Source organism: Schistocerca piceifrons, chromosome 1, assembly GCF_021461385.2.
Source record: "Schistocerca piceifrons isolate TAMUIC-IGC-003096 chromosome 1, iqSchPice1.1, whole genome shotgun sequence".
Taxonomy (NCBI): Eukaryota; Metazoa; Arthropoda; class Insecta; order Orthoptera; family Acrididae; genus Schistocerca; species Schistocerca piceifrons.
The window spans coordinates 457,693,389-457,716,069 of NC_060138.1; the positions used below are offsets into that span (position 1 = coordinate 457,693,389).

The following is a 22,681-nucleotide window of genomic DNA, read 5'->3' on the forward strand; positions in this document are numbered from 1 at the left end:
TCTTCCAATGCACAAGAGAAGTTAATTTCAGATTTATGGGACCCGAAATACTACAGCAATGTCTGGGGTTCAATGCATAAGTATTTCGACTGGCACTTGATGAGGGCCAAGTATTTAGACAAACCAATGGAGGAGGAAGGTTTAGTAAGAATTTTAATAAGACGTTTACCTACTTATGCACGGAAAGATATCTTATGTAGTGGGTGGAAGACAGTAGAGGAGCTGCTATCTTTTGTAGACACATTAGATGCCATTAATAAGGATAGAAATGAGAACTTACATGCACAAGAAAATCAGAATTTTAGGAGGGGTAACATGAATAATAATAATAATAATAATAATAATAATAATAATAATCAATCAAAACGATATGAAACTAACCCTGCCCGAGTTCACCGACCGGTGAGAAATGGTAATAGAGGGGGTGGCTTGAGAGCACAATTCTTGTCTAACCTTGGTTCAGTAACCACGCAAGAATTTGTGCCCAGCAACAGCTGTGGAACAGTGGGTAACGCTGTACCGACCTTTGGAAATAGGCCCGTGGTTGCTACCCATGAGGAAAATGTGGAGTGATCTGGACCCAGGGATGGGGCCCAGGTCGTCAAAATTCATCGAAAGGCCTAAACAGGAGTTTACAGGTTTCCTTTATGCACAAAGTACCTACAAAAGAGTGGCTGCTGCAGGAGGAAATGAACGAAATAGCTATAACACCGCGCCCTATAATAGAAGGAGAAATAGAGAAACACAAAGTAGAAATGTTTATCGATTATAGTAGCAAAGTGTCTCTAATTTCTAAAGAATATTTTGATACGTTAAAATTAAGAATAATTTCCTGTATTACCTGTAACAGGAGTATATATCGTCGGAATAACAGGAAAGAAAAGCAAGGTTGTTAAGTACGAAACCTTAGCCAACTGCCAAATAGGTAATCTAAATTTTCGACAACCTTTATTAGTGGAAGAAAACATCAATAGAAAGGTATTGTTTGGCACAGACTGGTTACCGTATTAACTCGAATCTAAGCCGCACTTTTTTTCCAGTTTTTGTAATCCAAAAAACCCCCTGCGGCTTAGAATCGAGTGTAAAGTAAGTGGGAGTTCTGAAAAATGTTGGTAGGTGCCGCCACAACTAACTTCTGCCGTCGAATATATGTAGTGCTACACAGGCATGCTTTGCAGGCACAAAGATAAATATTGGCGCCAAAACCTCTACGTCAGTAAATAAATTATAAAAAAGGGTGGAAGACGAGCTTTTTTCTTCGCCCCGAGTTTCGACCACCGCATTTTCATACATTATCCAACGAAGTAAATACAAATTCCGTATTGTTCATCTTCGAATGTAGCAGCATTTCAATGTACTGCGAAAATCTGACTGGCAAGACTGTTGGGATGTTTGTCAATATGGCCAACTCTATGTTCTGAATTTTTTCCTACCTGTGAGAAGAGATGGTTGCTAATAGGAACTTTTAAGTATTGTGAATCACATGCAGTATTCTCTTCACCATAAGAATAATACGAATATAAACATTTTGTCATGTATTCTTTCGTGTTTGCTGCTATCTCATTTAAATCCTGTCTGCCTAATAAACTACGAAACTTGCGTGAGACAACAGCAAAAGCGGAAGAATATACATATCATGTCATGTTTATATTCATATTATTCTTATGCCTAATAGTGGTACAGTCAGAAATGAAGCACGGCAATTGACTAGATTTTTAAATCTAAGATGACTCCAATTTCTGTGCAGAATGTAATGTACCAAAGATTTTCAAACGGAGAAAAATTTTCGCTAAACTCTCGTTCAGAACATCTTCTATCATACGCAGTCTATTATTTGGTTCTTGTTGATCATTATCGAAGAAAGCAGCAGTGCAAGTAACAACAAATAACAGTCTCTTGACATCGTTTCGCTAATGAGACGATTCCTCTCTTTTGTTTTTTAATTGTAGGCGGCGGTAGCGTGCACAAAAGCATTATCAGAATGCGACAAACAATGCATGACACAGTACAGTAATGCATTTTCAGCTTAAGAGTGACGTAACACCTAAAGCAAAGAGAACGGCACTTATCAGATCAAAGAAAAATAAGCAATCAATTCAAACCAGACGAAGCACGTGAAAAGGGAAGGGTACCCGTATAAATACTGACGGAGCTACCTGGTAAAGCTTAACTGCTAAGCTTACGACTCGAACCAAATTACTGTAGCTGTATCGTCATTCATTCGACCTAAATTGTGTCTCATATTACAATGGACCAACTTCGTTTTGATTTATAGGTGCGGCCTCAAACTTTTCTCTCCCCTTGAATTTCGAGTCTCAAATTTCAGGTGCGGCTTAGATTCGGGAAATTTTTTTTCCCCCTTGATTTCGAGCCTCATTTTTCAGGTGCGGCTTAAATTGGAGTAAATAAGGTAACTAATTTTAATATTGTACTAAATTTTAACGAAAACTGTATTTATGTGGGAGAACTAAAGGAGAGGCAGTGCGTTAAATTCATAACTGTCAGAACTGGGTATATACAAACAACTGAACACCAGCGATTACAGCTTACCGCATCAGCTCAGTTGTATCCAGAGATAAAATCAATGTTTACATCATATTAACGAGACGATTTCTGCAAGAAGGTAAGTGAATCAGAAGTATTAAATGCCGAACAGCAGACGGATTTAGTAAAAATTTTGTCCAAGTATGATTCGGTATTCTCAGAGAATCCCGGTATTACGTGTGCAAGTTTAAAATTAAGGATGAGACTCCGTTCTTTTGCAAACCTTACCCGGTACCTGTGAGCTTTAAGGAAGCTGTCAGAGAAGAGATTAATAAAATGATTGATCAAAATATTGTTGAAAGAAGTACGAGTGTTTATAATAATCCCTTGGCAGTAGTGAGGAAAGCTACAGGTAGAGTAAGATTGGTGCTAGATGCCTGTACTATCAATCGGAATATTGAGACCAAAAGAGATCATCCCATAAATATAGATGAATTACTCACTAAGTTTAAGAACGCCAAGTATTTCAGTTCGGCCGATTTGACTGCTGGGTGCTGGCAAATCTGGTTACATCCAGATTCAGACAAGTACACTGCTTTTTTGTTTGATGGAAAATCTTACCATTTCAATGTACTACCTTTTGCATTAAATATATCTGTATCAGTATTCATCAGAGCTCTGGATAATGCGACTGGACGAGAGTTATTAAGAGAACTAGTTGATTATATAGATGACATTTTGATTATTTCGCCTACTTGGGAAGAACATTGTAGGATATTGGACAAAACTTTGAAATGATTTAAGGAAAAGAGTATCACTTTAAAGTTAAGTAAATCGCACTTTGCGAGACAAGAGTTGAAGTTCTTAGGACATATTATAGGAATAACAGGCATTAAGCCTGACCCCGAGAGAACTGAAGCTATTAAAAACTGTCCATCTCCTCGAAACATTAAACAAGTAAAAGGGTTTCTGGGAATGGTAGGTTACTATCGACGTTATGTGCAGGGCCAAGAAATGAACGACCCTAGACTATTAAGATTATTACGAAAAGGTACAGCAAGGAATTGGGATCAAGGGACCCAAGAAGCATTTGACAAACTAAAGCAAGCTCTAGTAGATGCTCCAATCTTACAACATCCAGTAATGAATGAACCTTTTAAGATAGGCACTGATGCCTCAGATTATGGAATTGCAGCAGAATTATTTCAAGGTGAATGGGAAGTAGAGAACTATGATCACTAATCTATAGCATTCATTAGTAGGAGCCTAAATAAGCACGAACTAAATTACACCGCTACTGAAAAGGAATTGCTAGCAATAGTATGGAGTATACAAAAGTTTCAAACTTTAATATGGGGTTCGGAAATCTACATATATACCGACCACCAAGCTTTATCGTTCCTGATGACTAGCAGACTGTTACATAGCTGACTAATGACGTGGATTTTGCTTCTACAAGAATACAGTATCAAAATACAATATGTTAAAGGATCCGAAAACATCGTACCTGATGCAAGGGTAAAACCCGGGGAGTGTGTTCCCGAGAGTGTTATCTCGTAGTCTCTGTTCTTCTAGATAGAACATTATAAACGCCAGTGTTGAGGGAAACGGCATAATTCAGTGTTACATGATGTTTAAATTTTTATAAAATGTTTTGTACCTTTTGTAAAGTATGATGTGATGGGGGAGGGTTTGTACTCAATTTTGTATAAGGGGTGGGTAGTGTAGGCATAGACACGACCAACACTACACAAACACCACACCCTTCATACAGCCCTCGCAAACAAGTGTGACTGAAGATAAAAGTTTAGCCAGAGAAGAGAAACCCTACCAGAACCTGTATCAACAGATGGAGTTCATAAGTTTTGAGGATAAGAATAGGATTGTGCATCCCGAATAGCCTGATAAGAAACAATAGAGTAATAAAAAATAGGTGGAGGATAATTAAGTGTTAAAGCTATGGAAACGATCTGTAAGAAAAAGGAATCAAAGAGGACATGTATATTTGACCAGGTAATTTTAAAGAGAATTGTATGAAGATGTATATGCCAGAAGAGTGACTATGAACACTGTTGAGAGAGGATAATGAGGGCGCACCTGATATTGTTGAAATGAGATAAAGTGACAGGTAGGCAGACCCAGAGGAGGCTGACCTATACTGTGCGGGCAGGGGCTCCAGAAGGGGATTGACCTGTACCATGGTTTTAAGTAAGTGGAAGGGGCATACCTACCTGTATGTGAGGAAGAAAATTATGTTCATAGGATCATACCTTATGTCATTGATAGATACTGTACCTGCAGGAAATGGGAGGTATCGTAATTCTAATTTATTGTGGAAAAGTTTCCCCTGGTAACTTTGAATTCTTTTTTTCCTTATCTAGAGACGATGCATTCTGAAAGAACAGGTGGTTACTGTTGCAACCGTAGAATAAAGAAGGAAAGAGTTATTTGATAAGAACAACACCTGAAATTTGTGACTGGCTACGGGGAGGGATTTATTTTGCACGATCCTAAAACAGCCTTGAAGGAAGTCTTATATTAGATTAACTGGTCAAGATTTGTTGTATCTTAAATTGCTTGTACTACTAAATCTATTGGTAAAATGACTGACCATCTGAGGGAACGATAGCAATGAGACAAATGTATTTTTTATTTCTGTGCTAAAGGTTTTGAGTGAATAATAAGTGCAAAAGATATTATATGTTGTATCTAAAATAACAAGTGTTCGAGCTAAGGGGAGGGATATGTAGTGCCCCCAGAATTTTGAAAGTCTGGAGTCACTTGTGTTCCAGCCGCTTCGAACACACGTTATTTCGTAGTGGGTTGTAGCATAAACAGATACACACTGCCGCAGAACGTTATTTGTGCAGGCTAACTGAGAAAGAAAAGCAAAACCGGGCCAACAAGTGATGCGCTCGGCTGCAGCAAAGAGAAAAGAAAAACTTCCAGCCCAGAATTCCGTGGACGAATTTCATGCACGAAAAACATTGGTGATTGTTGTGTGTTGTGGAAAGACAGCGGAATAAAAAAAAAGATTATTATTAATAGTGACTTGGTCTCGAGCAGACGGACATGTATATTAGTACTGTATCGTTGAGAAAAAATGTTATTTAATTTGGTTGAATTCAGTCGTGTGCGAATGCTCTAAGAAAGTGTGGGTTTACTGTTTATTTGTGGCAATGAAATGGTGTATTGAATTTTGAATATAGAATATATTAACAGCAACTGAATTTTGTGAGTCTTTATTTGTACTAGATAATAGGATTTTGGAATAGTAGATAAATTTTCACCTTCTTCAAAATATTGAATCTTCAGAGAAGAGTTTGATGCAAGCAGAAGATGCCAAAGCTGCGGGAAAGCTGAGCCTGCATCCGGCATTCAAGTAAGTTCACACTGATAGCCCAAGGAGCGCGACTCTAAGTTTTAGAGAATATACAACGGGGCACCGCAAGCCTTCTTAATAACAGACTCCCAATATGTGGAGGTATGGGGCAAACTTGTTGTTTCATTAAACAGCACTTCATGTTTGTTAGTGAGGCTGTGCTCTGCAATTGCCGGTTTCTCTAGTTCTCTATTTTTAATATGCTGTTAGTGTTCTGCACAGTGGTTGGAAACGTTACGAATGGTCTGACCTATATAATTGCTTCCACATTCACAGGGATATTATAAATTCCAGAGACACTGAGAGGCTGAGACTGTCCTTAATAGTGTGCATCATCTCCTTAATTTTCTTAGGAGGCCGAAAAATCGGTCTTAAAACCCGTCTACCCAGGACTCTTCTTATTTCACTGGATACAGCGCCACAAAAAGGAAAAGCCGCAAACGGGGCTCATCCTGTGAGTGTGAGTATATTCATTTTTCCTTTTCTTGGAAAATGCTGCCTTTATATCATATGCACTATAGCCATTTTTTCCGGAACACATACTTCAGATGAGTCACTTTGGACTTAAGAGGTCCTCGTCAGAAACAGGTTTTGCTCTATACACCAACATGTTCCAAACAGTTCTCTTCTGAACAGGATGATGAAAACTCTGTGCATTAAGATATAAATCGGTATGCGTTGGCTTGCAGTACACAGAGTGGCTAAGACGCCCATCCACCTGTTGTACTAAAATGTCTAGGAATGGCAACCTTCCTTCCTTCTCCATTTCGACAGTGAATCATATGTTTGGATGTATGATGTCCATATGTTCCATTAATTGTTTGAGAGCTTCTGTGCCATATGGCCAGACCATAAATGTATCGTCAAGATAATGATAAAATAAGGATGGATGGAAGGGGCTGAATTTAATGCACATCCCTCAAAATTCTCCATAAAAATGTTAGCCAATGATGGAGACAACGGAGAGCCCATTGCCATACCATCTGTCATTTCATAAAATTTGCTACCACACAAGATGTATGTGGTCGTCATCACATGCCAGAACAACTTTATGGTTTCAGGAAGAAAAAGGTCCACCAGCATTTTCAAAGTGTCCTCCACAGAAACTTTTGTGATCAGCGATCCCACATCCTTTCTCCATGAATATCTGGTAGTTTTTGATGTGATGCTCCTGATGATTATGATGGAGGCTATTGTTGAAAGCTCAAGATTTTATCCTGAACTGACACGGAAAAAAAACCAAGAATGTTTTACATATCAGTGACATTGCGAAAGACAGTGTTCTCAGGTTTGATATGGGCAGAGGTACTGATGTAGCCATCTTTGAGGTGGTCAACATCGAGGAAGGTGGCTTGGTGGGTTGAGCAGGACCAGGTGAAGTGAAGAGGGAGAAGGTATTGAGGTTAGGGTGTCCTCACCCTCAATTCAGATCACAAAGATATCATCAATGAATCTGAACCAGGTTTAGGATTATGGGTGTTTAGGAAAGATTCTTCTAGATAGCCCATGAATATGTTGGCATAGGATGGTGCCATGCGGATGACTATAGCTACACCCTGGATTTGTTTGTAGGTAATACCTTCAAAGGAGACGTAATTGCGAGTGAGGATACACTTGGTCATGGTGACTAGGAAGAAGGTTGTTGGTTTGGAATCCGTCCGGCATTGGGAAATGTAGTGTTCAATAACGGTAAGGCCATGGGCATTGGGGATGTTACTATAAAGGGAGGTGGCATCAATAGTGATGAGCAGGGCACCATGTGGTACAGGAACCAGGAACTGTGGAGAGTCACTGGAGGAAATAGTTGGTATCTTTTATACAGGAGGGTAAGTTGTGGGTAATAAGCTGAAGGTGTTGGTCTATGAGAGCAGAGGGGGCACAGGAAACGACCACAATGGCGCACCCTGGATGGTTCAGTTTATGGACTTTAGGAAGCATACAGAAGGTAGGAGTGCAAGGTGAGGAGAACGATTGACTCAAGCGAGTTGTAGGTTTGAGAAGTGAGATTTGAGGACAGACTGGAGATCATGCTGCATTTCTGGAACGGGGTCATTGTGGCAGGGTTTGTAAGTGGATAAATCTGACACCTGATGGAGTCCTTCTGCCAGGTAATCCTTGCAGGTCAAGATGACAGTGATGGAGCATTTGTCAGCAGGTAGGATCATAAGGTCGGTATCAGTTTTTAGGTAATGGATTGCAGTTCTTTCTGCGGACGTAAAGTTAGTTTGCATGCTAAGGGTTGTGGGGAATGATGGTGAGGCAAGGTTTGAGGTTAAGAAATTCTGGAAAGTTAACAGGTGGTGATTTGGGGAGCAGTGGGAGTGGAGCACAGTAGGATGGAGGAGCGAACTGAGTCAGGCAAGGTTCAATATTGGTCTCTGGTTGAGTGTGACTGTAGGGTTGGTGATGAATAAGTGTTTCCTCAGCCTCTTCCTTATCCCCACCCAGTTGCCTCTCTCATCATGCACTGCTGTTCATAGTCTGGCTTCAATTGTCAGAGACTGTGGTCATGTGTGTGCGAGTTACGTTTGCATGCGCGACTGCGTGTATTATGTGTCTGTCATCTATTTTTGACAAAGGCCTTGTTTGCCGAAAGCTTATTGTGCGACAGTCTTTTAGTTGTACCTTTCTGCGACTCAGCACCTCCATTATATGGTGAGTAGCAACTATCCTTTTCATAATATTGTTACATTCCATCCTGGATTTTCCATTGTTAAATTAATACATAATTTTTAGAGAGGTGACCATCTTCAAATCTGTTCAAAACATGCCCTAATATAATGAAGCTAGAGTCCCACATTAGAAGAATACAAAATCATCTTTTATGATGTGAACCAGGTACTACTGTGCCTAGTTTGTAAAAAATTTTGGAATATGTTTGACAATGTGTAGCTGGTTTTGTTGGTATTTTTAGAGGATGTCACATTGAATTCATTATATTAGGATATTTTTTAAACACATCCAAAGATGGTCGCCAGAGACCGAAATCAACAATCTGAAGCCAAAAAATTTGGTGATCACAGACTGGAATAACATATTTTACACTTTTTGGATTAATGCTTTTATCCACAGCCAAATCGCAGCTTGTGATATCATCTTTTGCCATCAATATGTCAGGAGCAAAAATTTTAAAGTGTACTTACCTCAGTTCTCTCATGATCCACTGATCTCTTTCTTCTTTGGAAGTGAACTGACTACCACGGCCTTGTTTGGCATATAATTCTTTCCTTTTTTGTTCCTTCAAGGCAAGCCTGAGAACAGGAATACATTACAGTTACAAAATAATGAAGACAACATGTTGCACCACCTTAAAAATAAATAACATCAGATCAACAGTATTGTATGTATGACCTGCCTTTACCCCAGAAATGAACTGTTGTTCAACATTCCAACAATAACAATTTGCAGCACATGCAAGCAATTTTACATACCGTGGCCAACCCTGTTTTAGGGTATTATTAAGACCCTGTTTTGGGATTTTATTATAATTAATTGGTTCTTGCATGTCGAACTGAACCCACATTTTCCAAAGGGAACAGTACAACTGAGCTACAAAGATGCATCCTAATACTAGTGAATACCTAGTACCATCTTTGGAGGAAATTACACACACATGCATATAAATTTTGGATGTCAGGAAATTAATGCTTTTTGACAGACACATAACACTTGTAGTAAGTGGGTGCACTAAAATATGTAAAATTCATACTTGGTTAAAACATTGGATAATATACCAATAGCAAATTAAAAGAATGGTCAAAGTGTACTATAGTGTCAAATGTTTTCAGTCATTCAACATCAGTTAAAGGAAGTATGGGAAATCAGTGTAACCCCTGAGAAAGCATCATCCAACAGTTTGCCTGCACAGAAATGGAGAAACAACAGAAAATATCTAAATCTGGATTGTCAGGAATGGGTTTGAACCTTATTGCTCATGGGTATGAAAGAGAGATTAGGAATAAGAAAGTACCTGAAAAAGCATACACATTAAGCACAGTCCTAAAGTGTACTGCACCAAGCTACTAGCTCTTGCATCATATTATTATGCAGTTGTATATTGTCTCTGAAAAAATAATAACATATAACTGACTTTCTTGTTTTCCAGGTCTTGGTCCAGCTGTAATGCCACAAGACTGTAGGGAATGAGGGAAAAGCTGCAGAGGATCGATGACTGGTAGCTGTCAATCTCTCTCAAAAACAAAAATCCACTTTCACGTGAGCAATAATTTATTTCTCAATGAAAAGACTCTCTTGTGAAATGCTGGCTATGACCATCAACTGTTGTCTTAACTCAAGAACTGCTTTTCAACATGTAGAGATACACCACAAGCAATAAGGAAGTGCAGTGACTGTGTGCACTATAGGAGTTGCACAGCACTGTTTCTTCAACGACAATATACAAGTCATGTTGAACATGTCAAACCACGCAATATGTCTGAAGTCCGCTTGAACATTAAGTGAAGACAATGAGAAAAACCTGTTCCCAAATTTCATGGTTTTAACGAAGTAGCCTCATAAATCATAAGAAGGAACTGACTTAAAATGGCACGGGGAAAGGGGGGGAGGGGGGAGGTTATACTCAGGAAATGGAATCATCTAAAAATAAGTCTCTTGCTTACTGTTGAACTGTCTTGGAGACTAGTTCTGAAAGTGGATGGAAAAGAAAGATATAGAAGAAGACAACATACACAAATATGGCTGCCACTTCCAAGACATTTTTGTTTGGTACAACTCAGAAAACCATTAAACAAAACAAAACCGTTATGTAGCCAAACTGAAAAGGGGCCTAGTTTGACACATACAGCTTTCAGAACAACCTAGAATAGTGACAATATTTCACTTATTTATGCAGCAAGTGGTAGTGCCCTAAGTTGTTGAGTGTTGGAATGTCTACCTAAGCAAAACAATTCTAGTTTGCATTAATACCACACAAACACATGAGCATTCCACAATGCCCTAACTGGTTTTGACTAGCCAGTGTTCATACTTAAACTAAAGGCACATGCTGCAGTATCTGCCTTTAGTCTGAAGATGACCACTGGCTGGTCTAAATGGGTTAAGGCATTGAAAAATGCTCAAGCAATTGTGTGGGATTCGGATCAGCGATTTAAAGGTTTTCCAACCAATGAGAGAATTGATTCATTGGGGCAACCTGTGAGAGAAGTGACACACAAGAGTGAAGATGAATATTGCACAATTGTTTCTGTGTACACGGAGAAACTATGTTTACATATGAGTTGCGCTGTACAGTTTGTTATGTTCACTGTCATTAGTGTTTGTAACTATGTGTGATAGTAAATGATTAACATGAAAGTTGTATCCAGTGATTTTTCTACAAATTTTTTAGCTGGCCCATCGTGATCAACTAAACAAGTAACAACGTTTATACAAACTTTTCTAGGTACAGTTTTGGCAGTAATGACTTAGCGAGATGTCGTTGCATGGATTTTGGATTCATAATGATTAACAGTAACAGAACGACAGAGGGGAAATTTTAAACTTTGTAGCAATAGGAGAAAAAGATAGCAAAACAGGAACTAATGTGTGTTCCTAAGTTGTAATTCAAAATAGCTAGTTTATCTACATGTCAATTTTGAGATGTTGTAACTGATTTGTTGGGTCTAATTTGGAATGTTGTAATGGGTGAAACGAGCTGATAAAATACCAGTATCTAGAAATGGCAACATTTGATGAAATTAGAAAAGTAAACAAAAATATAACCAGAATGACATTTTCACTCTACAGCGGAGTGTGCACTGATATGAAACTTCCTGACAGATTAAAACTGTGGGCTGGACCGAGACTTGAACTCGGGACCTTTGCCTTTCGCGGGCAAGTGCTCTACCAAATGAGCTACCCAAGCACGACTCACAGGTTCAATTCTGCCAGTATCTTGTCTCCTACCTTACAAACTTCACAGAAGCTCTTCTGCAAACCTCTGTGCTGGTTAATGTGATTAAATCGTTACATAAGTTAATTTTTGAAACAGTTCCAGACGACATGGGCTGCACTGAAGAAAACTTTACCCAAAGATCTCAATAAGAAGAAAAGTTCTGTAGAGATACACAAATAGCTGTCTCAATGGAAGAAGAAAGGGAAGAACTTCTTTAGGAATATTTTCCGTAATTAAAGAGATTGCCCACCACACTCATACTGAGAATGACTCACTAATCCAATGTCTGACTGACAGGATAGAAGCCAATTCAGGCGCAAACCTGCTATTTTACAGCACTGGAATTGCGAAAGAGTTTAAAAAAAATAATAAAAAAAAAGAGACACTGCAAATAAGCTGTGAAATCATTTCCAAAAAGACTCAAGTAACTGAAACATTAAAATGCAGTTTGCGACCCAAACAGAAATAGTTTCAATTGTGGCACCCATGCCCATAATTTACGTGATTACAACCACAAAAGCAAGGGAAGGAGATGCTTTGACTGCAAAGCATTCGGCCATATCTCATATGATTGCATACAGGAGAGATTAATCAAAAGGTGGCAATGATTTGTACCACAGCTATGACAACTATTAACTGATGTAAATTTAAAAAGTCCAAATAAGTAACTGAGAACACTAACTGACTGTGGCAGTCAACTTAATTTATTACAATAAAATGAGACAATGGATGCTCCAAAGACTGCAGGATACAGATGCTGCCTTGACAGGATTTGGGAACAATTCTTTCTCTCCACAAGGGTATTTTAAATTACCATTGAGACTGAAGGTCTGTAAATTAAAAGATATATAGTTCCTAGATATATTATGAATTTCGAAATGGTAGTTGGGAATGATTATCCACACTAGACTGAAGTTTTAATAAACGTGGACAGAGTTACTATTAGGGATCTAGAAGGGAAACTCTTCTCATACGTATTAGTATAGTATAGCAGACAAACCAGAATTAGATACTGAAAGCTCTGTTAGTAAGGACAGAATGAAGATTCAGTAGCCAATTACACCCCACCAAATACAAAGAACAATGATGTCATAATGAAAATTACTGTGACAGAAAGGAACCCACATACAGCAGACCCAAAAGCTTGTCACTAGGAGAGAAAGAAGTGGTTGATAACCAAGTCCAGGTGTGACCCGATCAAAGAATAATAGAACCAAGTTGAGAATATGCTAGCCATATCATAGTTATAAAAAAAGAAAAATGGAAAGTATCACCTCTGCATAGACTGAAGACAAATTAAATGAAATCACAGTGAAAGGTCATAACCTACTGCCCCTTATGGAGGATTTTTAGATAAACTACAAAATACCTGTGTGTTTTGCACACTAGACCCCACTACTGGACTTTTGTCAGATTCATTTAGAATAGGAAAGCTGAAAGTATTCTCTGTGACACACTCAGGCCAGTTATAGCTCAAGCAAATCCCGTTTGGATTATCAAATTCACTTGATTCAGTATTTTATAGACACTGCTTTTTGGGCAATAGCTTGAGATAAGATTGTACTTATTTACATGGATGATATTATAATACCAGGGAAGCGTGAGGATAAGACACTTTAGTAGCTTAGTGTCGTTTTACAAGCTGCAGTAGAATATGGCTTGGAAATTAATTTTGCAATATGGCAGGTAATGAAGAGAACTGTTGAGCTTAACAACAATGGAAATTCAAAGGTGGATAATAAGTGAAATAAAGGAAAGGCAACTATTCAAGTACAGCTCACTGATCTGTGAGAGTTTGGGAGTCTGTGTAACTGTTTTTGTGAATGCGTGTACTTGAGAAAGAGATAGAGCTCAAAATCCAGCGTAAGTACAGTAATCTGTTGAGTGTTTCTATACACCACACATATGGGTGATGGTTTGCCTCTTCTTTATTTCACGAAATGTCAAGTTTCTTGGGAATGTTGTGTAGTGCAACAAATCCAACCTTCTTCAGAGAAGACAAAGGCAGTTTCCAGAAATGAAATCCATTGCAGCCATACATCGTTTCCTGGGACTAGCTTCCTAAATCAGAAAGTTCATCTCAAATTACTCTACAACTGCCAAACCTCTGAGTGATTTATTGAGGTTTAATCAGGAACATGAATATGAATATGAAGAATGAATATGACAACAGGCAACTTCTTCACATCCATTCAATCTGCTAAGAAACTTAAACATAAGAAAACATCATTAGAGGAAACAAGGAAAAAGATTTGCTGTGAAAATCCCAACTGTGTGAAGAAAAATAATTCTGACTCACATTTTATCATCATCTTGAATAAACTGGTCAGCCAGAACCCATCCTAACAGAATAGCTAGGGAACAATATTAAGAATGTTATTATTCTCAGCACACCACATCTTAAAGTACTAGTGAGTGAAGAAGGAATGAAAACCCACAAACTGTTACCTTCTACTATACCACAAAGTATGGTGTGGATGTCGTTGATCAAATGGTTCGTACATATTAAACTAAGGCTGTTTTCAGGAGATGGACAATGCACGTCTTTTATAATATCCTAGACGTCAGCAGTAAATTATGTGGGTCAACTACAACCAAAAATCAACCGAAGATTAAGGCACTCATTGTTTCACTGTTAAATGAACTCAAAAATGGGAAACAACAAAGAGAAGGACAAGAGCAAAAAAACTCACTGAACGAAGAAATGGCAGTAGAACAAATGTCTTGGCACATTAAAAATACAGGTACGTCATAAAAGATTTATTGTACTGGGGTTATTTGTTCACACAAAATGTTTGTATTTTATGTTTTATGAATAACATTTTACATTCTAATATAGGTGATGATTTGAGAATGAACAAAAATGTTCTAAACTAACACTGGTAAAAACATTATTTGTTAACTCTGATAGAAACCTTAATTAATAAATAATAAATATAGTGAGTTGCAGATCATGATACCAACACAATGCTGGAATTATGTAAAATGGAAAGATGTGCCAGACTGGGATGTGCAAAGGAAACAAGACCAATGATATTTGAGAGAAACACAAGAAAGTCACTGGACCAAAATTTGTACGAAAAGTACTAAAAACCACACAAGGTGAGATGTCAATGCTTGTTTCTAACAAGTGACATAGATGAAGAAAAGTTATGAACTTCAAAAACATGTCACATTTCTGGGTAGGAATGCAACACTGTGTATACAAAACAGTAACCTAAAAGTATCAGAACTTTGAGATAAATCTTTGACTGAATTGTATACTTGACATAAACAGAAAAATACAGGTTTTGCTTTAACAATGCTGAGAATTCCTTTATGCAAATGTCATTAGGAGTCAAATAAACCCTTCCTGCAGTTACGGGATTATCACTTTTTCCGCTGTTCTAGCGTTAACATGCACACACATGCTGATCACTTCACATCACAAATTTATTAGAAGAAATTATGAACTGATTTGTAGACAGACATAATGAACTGTGAGAAGATGCTGAACTACAAATCTCAAACAATGGAAAACCTAGGATGGGATAGTGGGCAGAACATTTCTTGTTTCAGGGCATGACAAGAGGTAGTCCATTACCTCTGAAATGAGAAATGTCCTGTCCACTATCCTTCCCACCCCTGCCACAATGGTAGTCTGCCGTCCGCCAAACCTACACAATATACTTGTCCATCCCTACACAGCCTCTGCTCCCAACCCCCTGCCTCATGTCTCATACCCCTGTAATAGTCCTAGATGCAAGACGTCACATACATCCTCCCACCTCCACCTACTAAGTCTGGTCACAAACATAACCTACCCCATCAAAGGCAGCACTACCCGTAAAACCAATCATGTGATCTACAAGCTAAGCTGCAACACTGTGCTGCATTCGTGGGCATAACAACAAACAAGCCGTCTGTCCGCATTAATGGCCGTTGAAAAACTGTGGCCAAGAAACGAGTGGACCACCCTGTTGCTGAGCACGCTGCCAAACATGATATCCTTCATTTCAGTAACTGCTTCACAACCTGTGTCATATGGAGCCTTCCCCCCAACACCAGCTTTTCTGAATTGCACAGGTGGGAACATTCCCAGCAATACATCCTACGTTCATGTAACTCTCTGGCCTCAACCTTCGTTAGTCATTGTCTTCATCCATTCAGCCCCATCCCTGTTGCCATTCTAGCACTGAAACCACCCAGTCTTTTTACTTCTCTCCTTTTCTGCTTCCCCCTCCTCCTCCCCCTCCCCACCTCTCCTCTGCCCACCATCTAACCTCTCGACTGCACAAAGCTGCCCTACCCTCTCTCCGCCTCGTCCCAGTGCGCTCCCAGCAGCACTTCACTGTCCGCCACCCCTACCCTACTATCCCTCTCCCTGCCCGTCCCAGCCTCCTCCTTGCCCCCATCCAGTTGCCACTCCCATCACACACTGGTGCTGCTGCTCGCAGTGTGGCTTCAGTTGCCAGAGACTGCAGTCATGTGTGAGTGAGTTGTATTTATGTGTGTATGTGTACGTGCGCATGGGTGTGCATCCATGTGTGTGTGTGTGTGTGTGTGTGTGTGTGTGTGTGTGTGTGTGTGTGATCTATTTTTGACGAAGGCCTTACTGGCTGAAAGGTTTATTTGTGACTGTCTTTTTGTTGTGCCTTTCTGCGACTCAGCATCTCCGCTATGTGATGAGTATCAACTTTCCTTTTCATAGTATTGTTGAATTACAAATCTATAAGACACAAGAAGAAAACCCTGACAACTTTAATGGATGTAGGAAGAAAGCTTTCATGTACAAAGCTTGACAATTTAAAAAAAACTCGAACTGGACCAGAATTAAAGTTGAACGTCAAGAACCTTGGTCCCTACCGAGTTATGAAAGTTAAAACAAATGGCATGTATGGGCTGTTACAAGAAGGTGGTAAACCACAAGGTCCTGGGACTACAACATGAGTGAAACTGATGCAACCCCGGCTAGGCGGCTAGTCGGCTAGTCATCATCAGAGCTGGGTGATTGTTAGAATGATAGAATATGGAATTTGGATGGGGGATGACAGGTCTTCCTACCAACAACGCAAGTGATGCACTATAGAAGATGAATAGTACACGTAGTTTTTGTGTGTGATGGAGAAATTATGTTCACAGGTAATAAAGGAGCTACTCTGTACTGTTCCTTTAGTTCTTTGTTTTGTCATTGTGAGTAACAAATGGCTTATGTAAAAGCCGGACCTGGTTTTTTTCCGACGGTTGTGACAAAAAATATAAAGAAGGAAAGCAAATAGTCAATCATTTAATCTACAGGGACAGTATATTACTGTTTATAAATCTGAGTATTAGGTGTCACGAACATATGAGCCATCTGCATGTTAAAATGAGCCTATATGTTGTAACATCTCTTATGTCACAGATTACTTTTAATACTAAATATAAATTTTAGAGAGACAGAAAAAAGGAGTTCCATGAAGGACCCATACCAGTTTCAATTCTGTTTTTATGACTGCCAGTAAATGTTTTGTATTAATGACCATTAACAACAGACTCTATGGAGAAACAATTACTCAAATACTGTCACATGATGACAATTTAGGCACGGTGGGCAGTGTACCTTTTCAATGTATGAAGTGCAGAGGATGAAAAATTTAGCAGTTGGAACAAAAAATCTCAGAAAAAGGGAAAGGCTGGAAGTTGTTTTGTCTACCTGCAAGATTCAAAAGTACTTTTTAGTTTGGTTACAGTTGATCTGGGACAGTGAAAGATGAAAAGATATAAGATTGTGTGTGAGTTTGATCTGACCTGGTAAAAGACCACTGAATAAAAAACATCAATCTCATACATACTTCTGTAACTCATCAAGTATATCATATTAAGCACATTTCACTTGGCACACTGGAATTCATAACGGTGCTAAAATTAAGATTTATTGTGAAACAACCAGTGGAAATCTGCTTGGCTGATAACCTAATTGAGAAGCAGTTTACAATTAAATAAAATCTTAACAGTGTTGAACAACAGCCATGCTTCTGGAGCTATATTTTTATCTTTCCTCTGTTGTACATTGAGTCTCACTCTGAACATGGAGACAATTGTAAAATCTGGTAAACATGTGCTACAATTTCTTACCTACTTGATAGTGCAATGAAGTATGAATTCATAACAAAGACATTGTTCTTTGAAAACTGAAAACACTAATGGGTTAACGTGCATTCCATGGGTATAATGAGTGTTATCATAGAGGTATATGTACCAGAAATTTAAAAATATTAGCAAACATTGCTTACTCTTTTGTACAGTCCTCCTCCTTTTTCTTCATTTCCTCATACTTTGGCTGTAAATTAGCTAATTCTTCCTGCCGGTGACTGATAGTGACTTTCAGCTTTGCTAACTCATTTTCTGCTCGCTCCTAAAATATTTAGGATTTTGAGAGGTTTCAATAGAATTATACATTAATGATGCTATGTACGAAAAACTTGTGCATTTCTCTCACCTTTGATGTATTGTCACCCATAACTTCATCAGAAAGATCCTTAATTGTCAGTTCCAACTTTGTTTTCTCTTTCAGAAGTTGCTGCTGATCTGCACTTAACGTGTCCCTTTCTTCTTTTAGTGTCTGCACGATTTTCTTCGCTTCCTTTAAATTTCTTACTGCTGTCCTGATTTTCTCCTGCGCAACTTTCTGCTCAGCACTAAATTTTTTTTGCTCTTCCCCAGACATTTTACGCTGCTTTTCCATCTGTAAAATGGACATTAATAGGTATTAGTTACACTACTGTTCACACAATGGTGGACCAAATATAAACTGGATTTTTTATAAGTTTAACCTTCAGAACAATTCACACATACGAACTTATTTTTCTATGCAGCCTCCTGAACAGGTAACACATTTTTCCCAGCAGATATGAAGCTTCTTGATCCCCTTTTCATAAAATGAACATGGCTGTGGCACGAGCCACCACATGAACACTTAGACAGCACCACTGTCGTCAAATCTGTGTCCTTCGACTGCTTCTCTTTGTGGGCCAAACAAATGAAAACACAAGGTGATAAGTCTGATCCAGAGCAATTACTGAATTGTTTGTTGAGTTCGGGCAGCTGTGAGGGTTTGACTGTTGTCACAAAGCACAATCACATCCTAGACTGGAAATTCGTGCCTTTCTTGATTATATGCAAATTCTGGAATAGTATGCAGCATTCATAGTAAGATATTTGTGGAGAAAATCAACAAGAATTCCCTTAAAAAAAGCTGTTGGAAGAACCTTTCCCAAGGAAAGATGGTTTCTGGCTTTGACAGGTGCAGATTCATGCTTGTTGTGCCATCCCATGGTGTTTTTTTTTTATTATTATTTTTATTCTGGGCTGTAATGGAGCACCTATGTTTCATTACAGATCACAATCAGGTGCAAAAACTGTCCCCCTTCAGCCTGGTAGTGTGTCAGTAACAGTTTGCACACCTCAAGATGATGACATCAATGCTCTGTAATTTGAAGATTAGATACACACCTTAGGGACACTTTGTGAAATCCAAGGCTGTCAGTACTGATCGCCTGAGCACTATCACAGCCTACGCGAACCTCGTCTTCAATAAGCTAGTTAAGAATACCGATATTCCCCTCAGTCATGCTAGACCTTGGACAACAACGATGAGGTGCATCCTCAACTATTTCTTGTCCTTGTAAAAACTGTTTATGCCACATGTACACATGAGTCTTTCTCAGGGTCTTTTCAAAATTTTGGACAATTATAAGTCCTCTGCTATGAGAAACTTGATTGTAATGTGTTGCACAAATTGTAATTCTGACTAGAGAAATGTTATCATAATGTTCTAGCTGTGGAGAAAAAGGAGGATAATCACTGGAAACAGAAGCAACAATGAGCAGAGATTGCACCTCTTTCTATTTACAAAAAGGTGCATAAAACAAAAATTCCAGTCTGTATCAAATTCACCTTCTTAATTTGGGTTATTTGTGACTTAATTTAGAGCAATTCTTGTATTTCTCTTAGTATTTATCACTTAATTGTAAACAAATAAATGTGGTGTATTGTGACCTTTCAATTTGATGTCACCTAAGCACACTCTTCTCTCAATGTCACTGCTTATAAACTAAAACTATTCCTTAACTGGTATCAAAAGGCATTAAATATCATCTTTTCGTCCCAATGACGCTTCTTTTTCCACTGTTTCCACAATTTTCTTAAGCACTGTTCTCAAAATATATACTTTTTTTTCTGCCACAAGCAACTTCACATGAAAGTCGTTATTTACAGTAAACTAAATTCATGTTCAAAACTATACAGTGAAAGCCCCCCCCCCCCCCCCTTCCACTTTACTTAAAAAAATGGTGTAGTCTATGGGAAAAATGTTAACGATGGGGTATTACTTTTTAAGAACATGTTTTATAAAATGTCAGTAAAACATTTTATTACTTGTATTGGACTTTAATTTTAAACCACCGGTCAGGACAACGAACTGTCAACAAGAGGTATATCTATTACCTCAAATCATAAAACTTACTACATTGTATGCTAAATATGTTTTTTTTTTTTTAACAAAAATACACTCCTGGAAATGGAAAAAAGAACACATTGACACCGGTGTGTCAGACCCACCATACTTGCTCTGGACACTGCGAGAGGGCTGTACAAGCAATGATCACACGCACGGCACAGCGGACACACCAGGAACCGCGGTGTTGGCCATCGAATGGCGCTAGCTGCGCAGCATTTGTGCACCGCCGCCGTCAGTGTCAGCCAGTTTGCCGTGGCATACGGAGCTCCATCGCAGTCTTTAACACTGGTAGCATGCCGCGACAGCGTGGACGTGAACCGTATGTGCAGTTGACGGACTTTGAGCGAGGGCGTATAGTGGGCATGCGGGAGGCTGGGTGGACGTACCGCCGAATTGCTCAACACGTGGGGCGTGAGGTCTCCACAGTACATCGATGTTGTCGCCAGTGGTCGGCGGAAGGTGCACGTGCCCATCGACCTGGGACCGGACCGCAGCGACGCACGGATGCACGCCAAGACCGTAGGATCCTACGCAGTGCCGTAGGGGACCGCACCGCCACTTCCCAGCAAATTAGGGACACTGTTGCTCCTGGGGTATCGGCGAGGACCATTCGCAAGCGTCTCCACGAAGCTGGGCTACGGTCCCACACACCGTTAGGCCGTCTTCCGCTCACGCCCCAACATCGTGCAGCCCGCCTCCAGTGGTGTCGCGACAGGCGTGAATGGAGGGACAAATGGAGATGTGTCGTCTTCAGCGATAAGAGTCGCTTCTGCCTTGGTGCCAATAATGGTCGTATGCGTGTTTGGCACCGTGCAGGTGAGCGCCACAATCAGGACTGCATACGACCGAGGCACACAGGGCCAACACCCGGCATCATGGTGTGGGGAGCGATCTCCTACACTGGCCGTACACCACTGGTGATCGTCGAGGGGACACTGAATAGTGCACGGTACATCCAAACCGTCATCGAACCCATCGTTCTACCATTCCTAGACCGGCAAGGGAACTTGCTGTTCCAACAGGACAATGCACGTTCGCATGTATCCCGTGCCACCCAACGTGCTCTAGAAGGTATAAGTCAACTACCCTGGCCAGCAAGATCTCCGGATCTGTCCCCCATTGAGCATGTTTGGGACTGGATGAAGCGTCGTCTCACGCGGTCTGCACGTCCAGCACGAACGCTGGTCCAACTGAGGCGCCAGGTGGAAATGGCATGGCAAGCCGTTCCACAGGACTACATCCAGCATCTCTACGATCGTCTCCATGGGAGAATAGCAGCCTGCATTGCTGCGAAAGGTGGATATACACTGTACTAGTGCCGACATTGTGCATGCTCTGTTGCCTGTGTCTATGTGCCTGTGGTTCTGTCAGTGTGATCATGTGATGTATCTGACCCCAGGAATGTGTCAATAAAGTTTCCCCTTCCTGGGACAATGAATTCACGGTGTTCTTATTTCAGTTTCCAGGAGTGTATTTGAAATGCGGGATATCAGCTGGAAACAGGTGATACTGAATGATTATATAAGATGACAGAAGGAAGCAAAGAATTGTATTTGATAAGTGTTATCATGATATTAGATGTATGTAGGTACGTAGCAGCATAATGAAACTTAATTCTGTATGACCTGATATATCAAGTGGAATGGGTAGTTTAATTTTATAGGTCCCAACTGAATTTTATAGATACCAACCGAACCAGTATCTCAGTAATCACTAGGTATTCTGAAAGCCTCACTTGTGTATGAAAATCATAATTGTAAATATTGCTGCTGTGCTTTTAACTTGCAGCAAGTCAAGCTGCACTTCAAAGAAGGCAAATGATTTCATACACATCGACTACTCATGTTGAAAATTGTCGCTTCTTTTATGTCACAATTTCAAGCAATTCAACCATCTCCGAATATTCTCTGAGGTCAAAATCTCATCTTTTCAAACAATGAATTATATAATCTTTCCAACTTGCTGAAGTTGGTGCGTTATTGTGAACAATGGAATTATATGGAGCATTATCCATAACATTCACTGATGGCCTTATCAGATTGGTAAAAAGTAGGGGCTGGAAAATGTTGCATCTTTCTTTGGTGAAATTCGCATCTATTTTTTGTGTATTTTGCATTTTTTTAAAATGATTAGAAGCACAATTTCAACGTTGTCATATTACATGGGTGAAAATAAGTAAAGCCTTAGTTCTTTGAAACTGTCTGTTAAAAAAAGTGTCGACTGGGAACTTTTTGACTGTAATGTTTGCTTTTGTAAAAACTTCAACAGCTTTTCTTCCCCGAAATGTCCTTCCCCCGTCCTCCTTCATCTGCCTGTATTTAAGCTATCAACAAATGATTGTTCTGTTGAAAAGCAGCAGCATTTTCCCACCAGTGAACTGAATGTGGCTTTGATCTAAGATGTCCTTGACATTTCTTGTCTTTTCCCACCCAATTCGATGATC

General features: G+C 39.5%; 1 protein-coding gene across 1 annotated transcript in view; it reads right to left on the bottom strand.

Moving 5' to 3' along the window:
• LOC124792692 (structural maintenance of chromosomes protein 3) overlaps positions 1-22,681 on the bottom strand; it is a 205,756-nt gene that overhangs the window by 120,810 nt on the left and 62,265 nt on the right. Inside the window, exons 8-10 of the mRNA XM_047257959.1 lie at positions 18,220-18,465; positions 18,014-18,135; positions 9,010-9,117 (exon numbers count right to left, since the gene is read on the bottom strand). Of these exons, the coding sequence (XP_047113915.1) occupies positions 9,010-9,117; positions 18,014-18,135; positions 18,220-18,465 (476 nt within the window). The remainder of the gene's footprint in view (positions 1-9,009; positions 9,118-18,013; positions 18,136-18,219; positions 18,466-22,681) is intronic.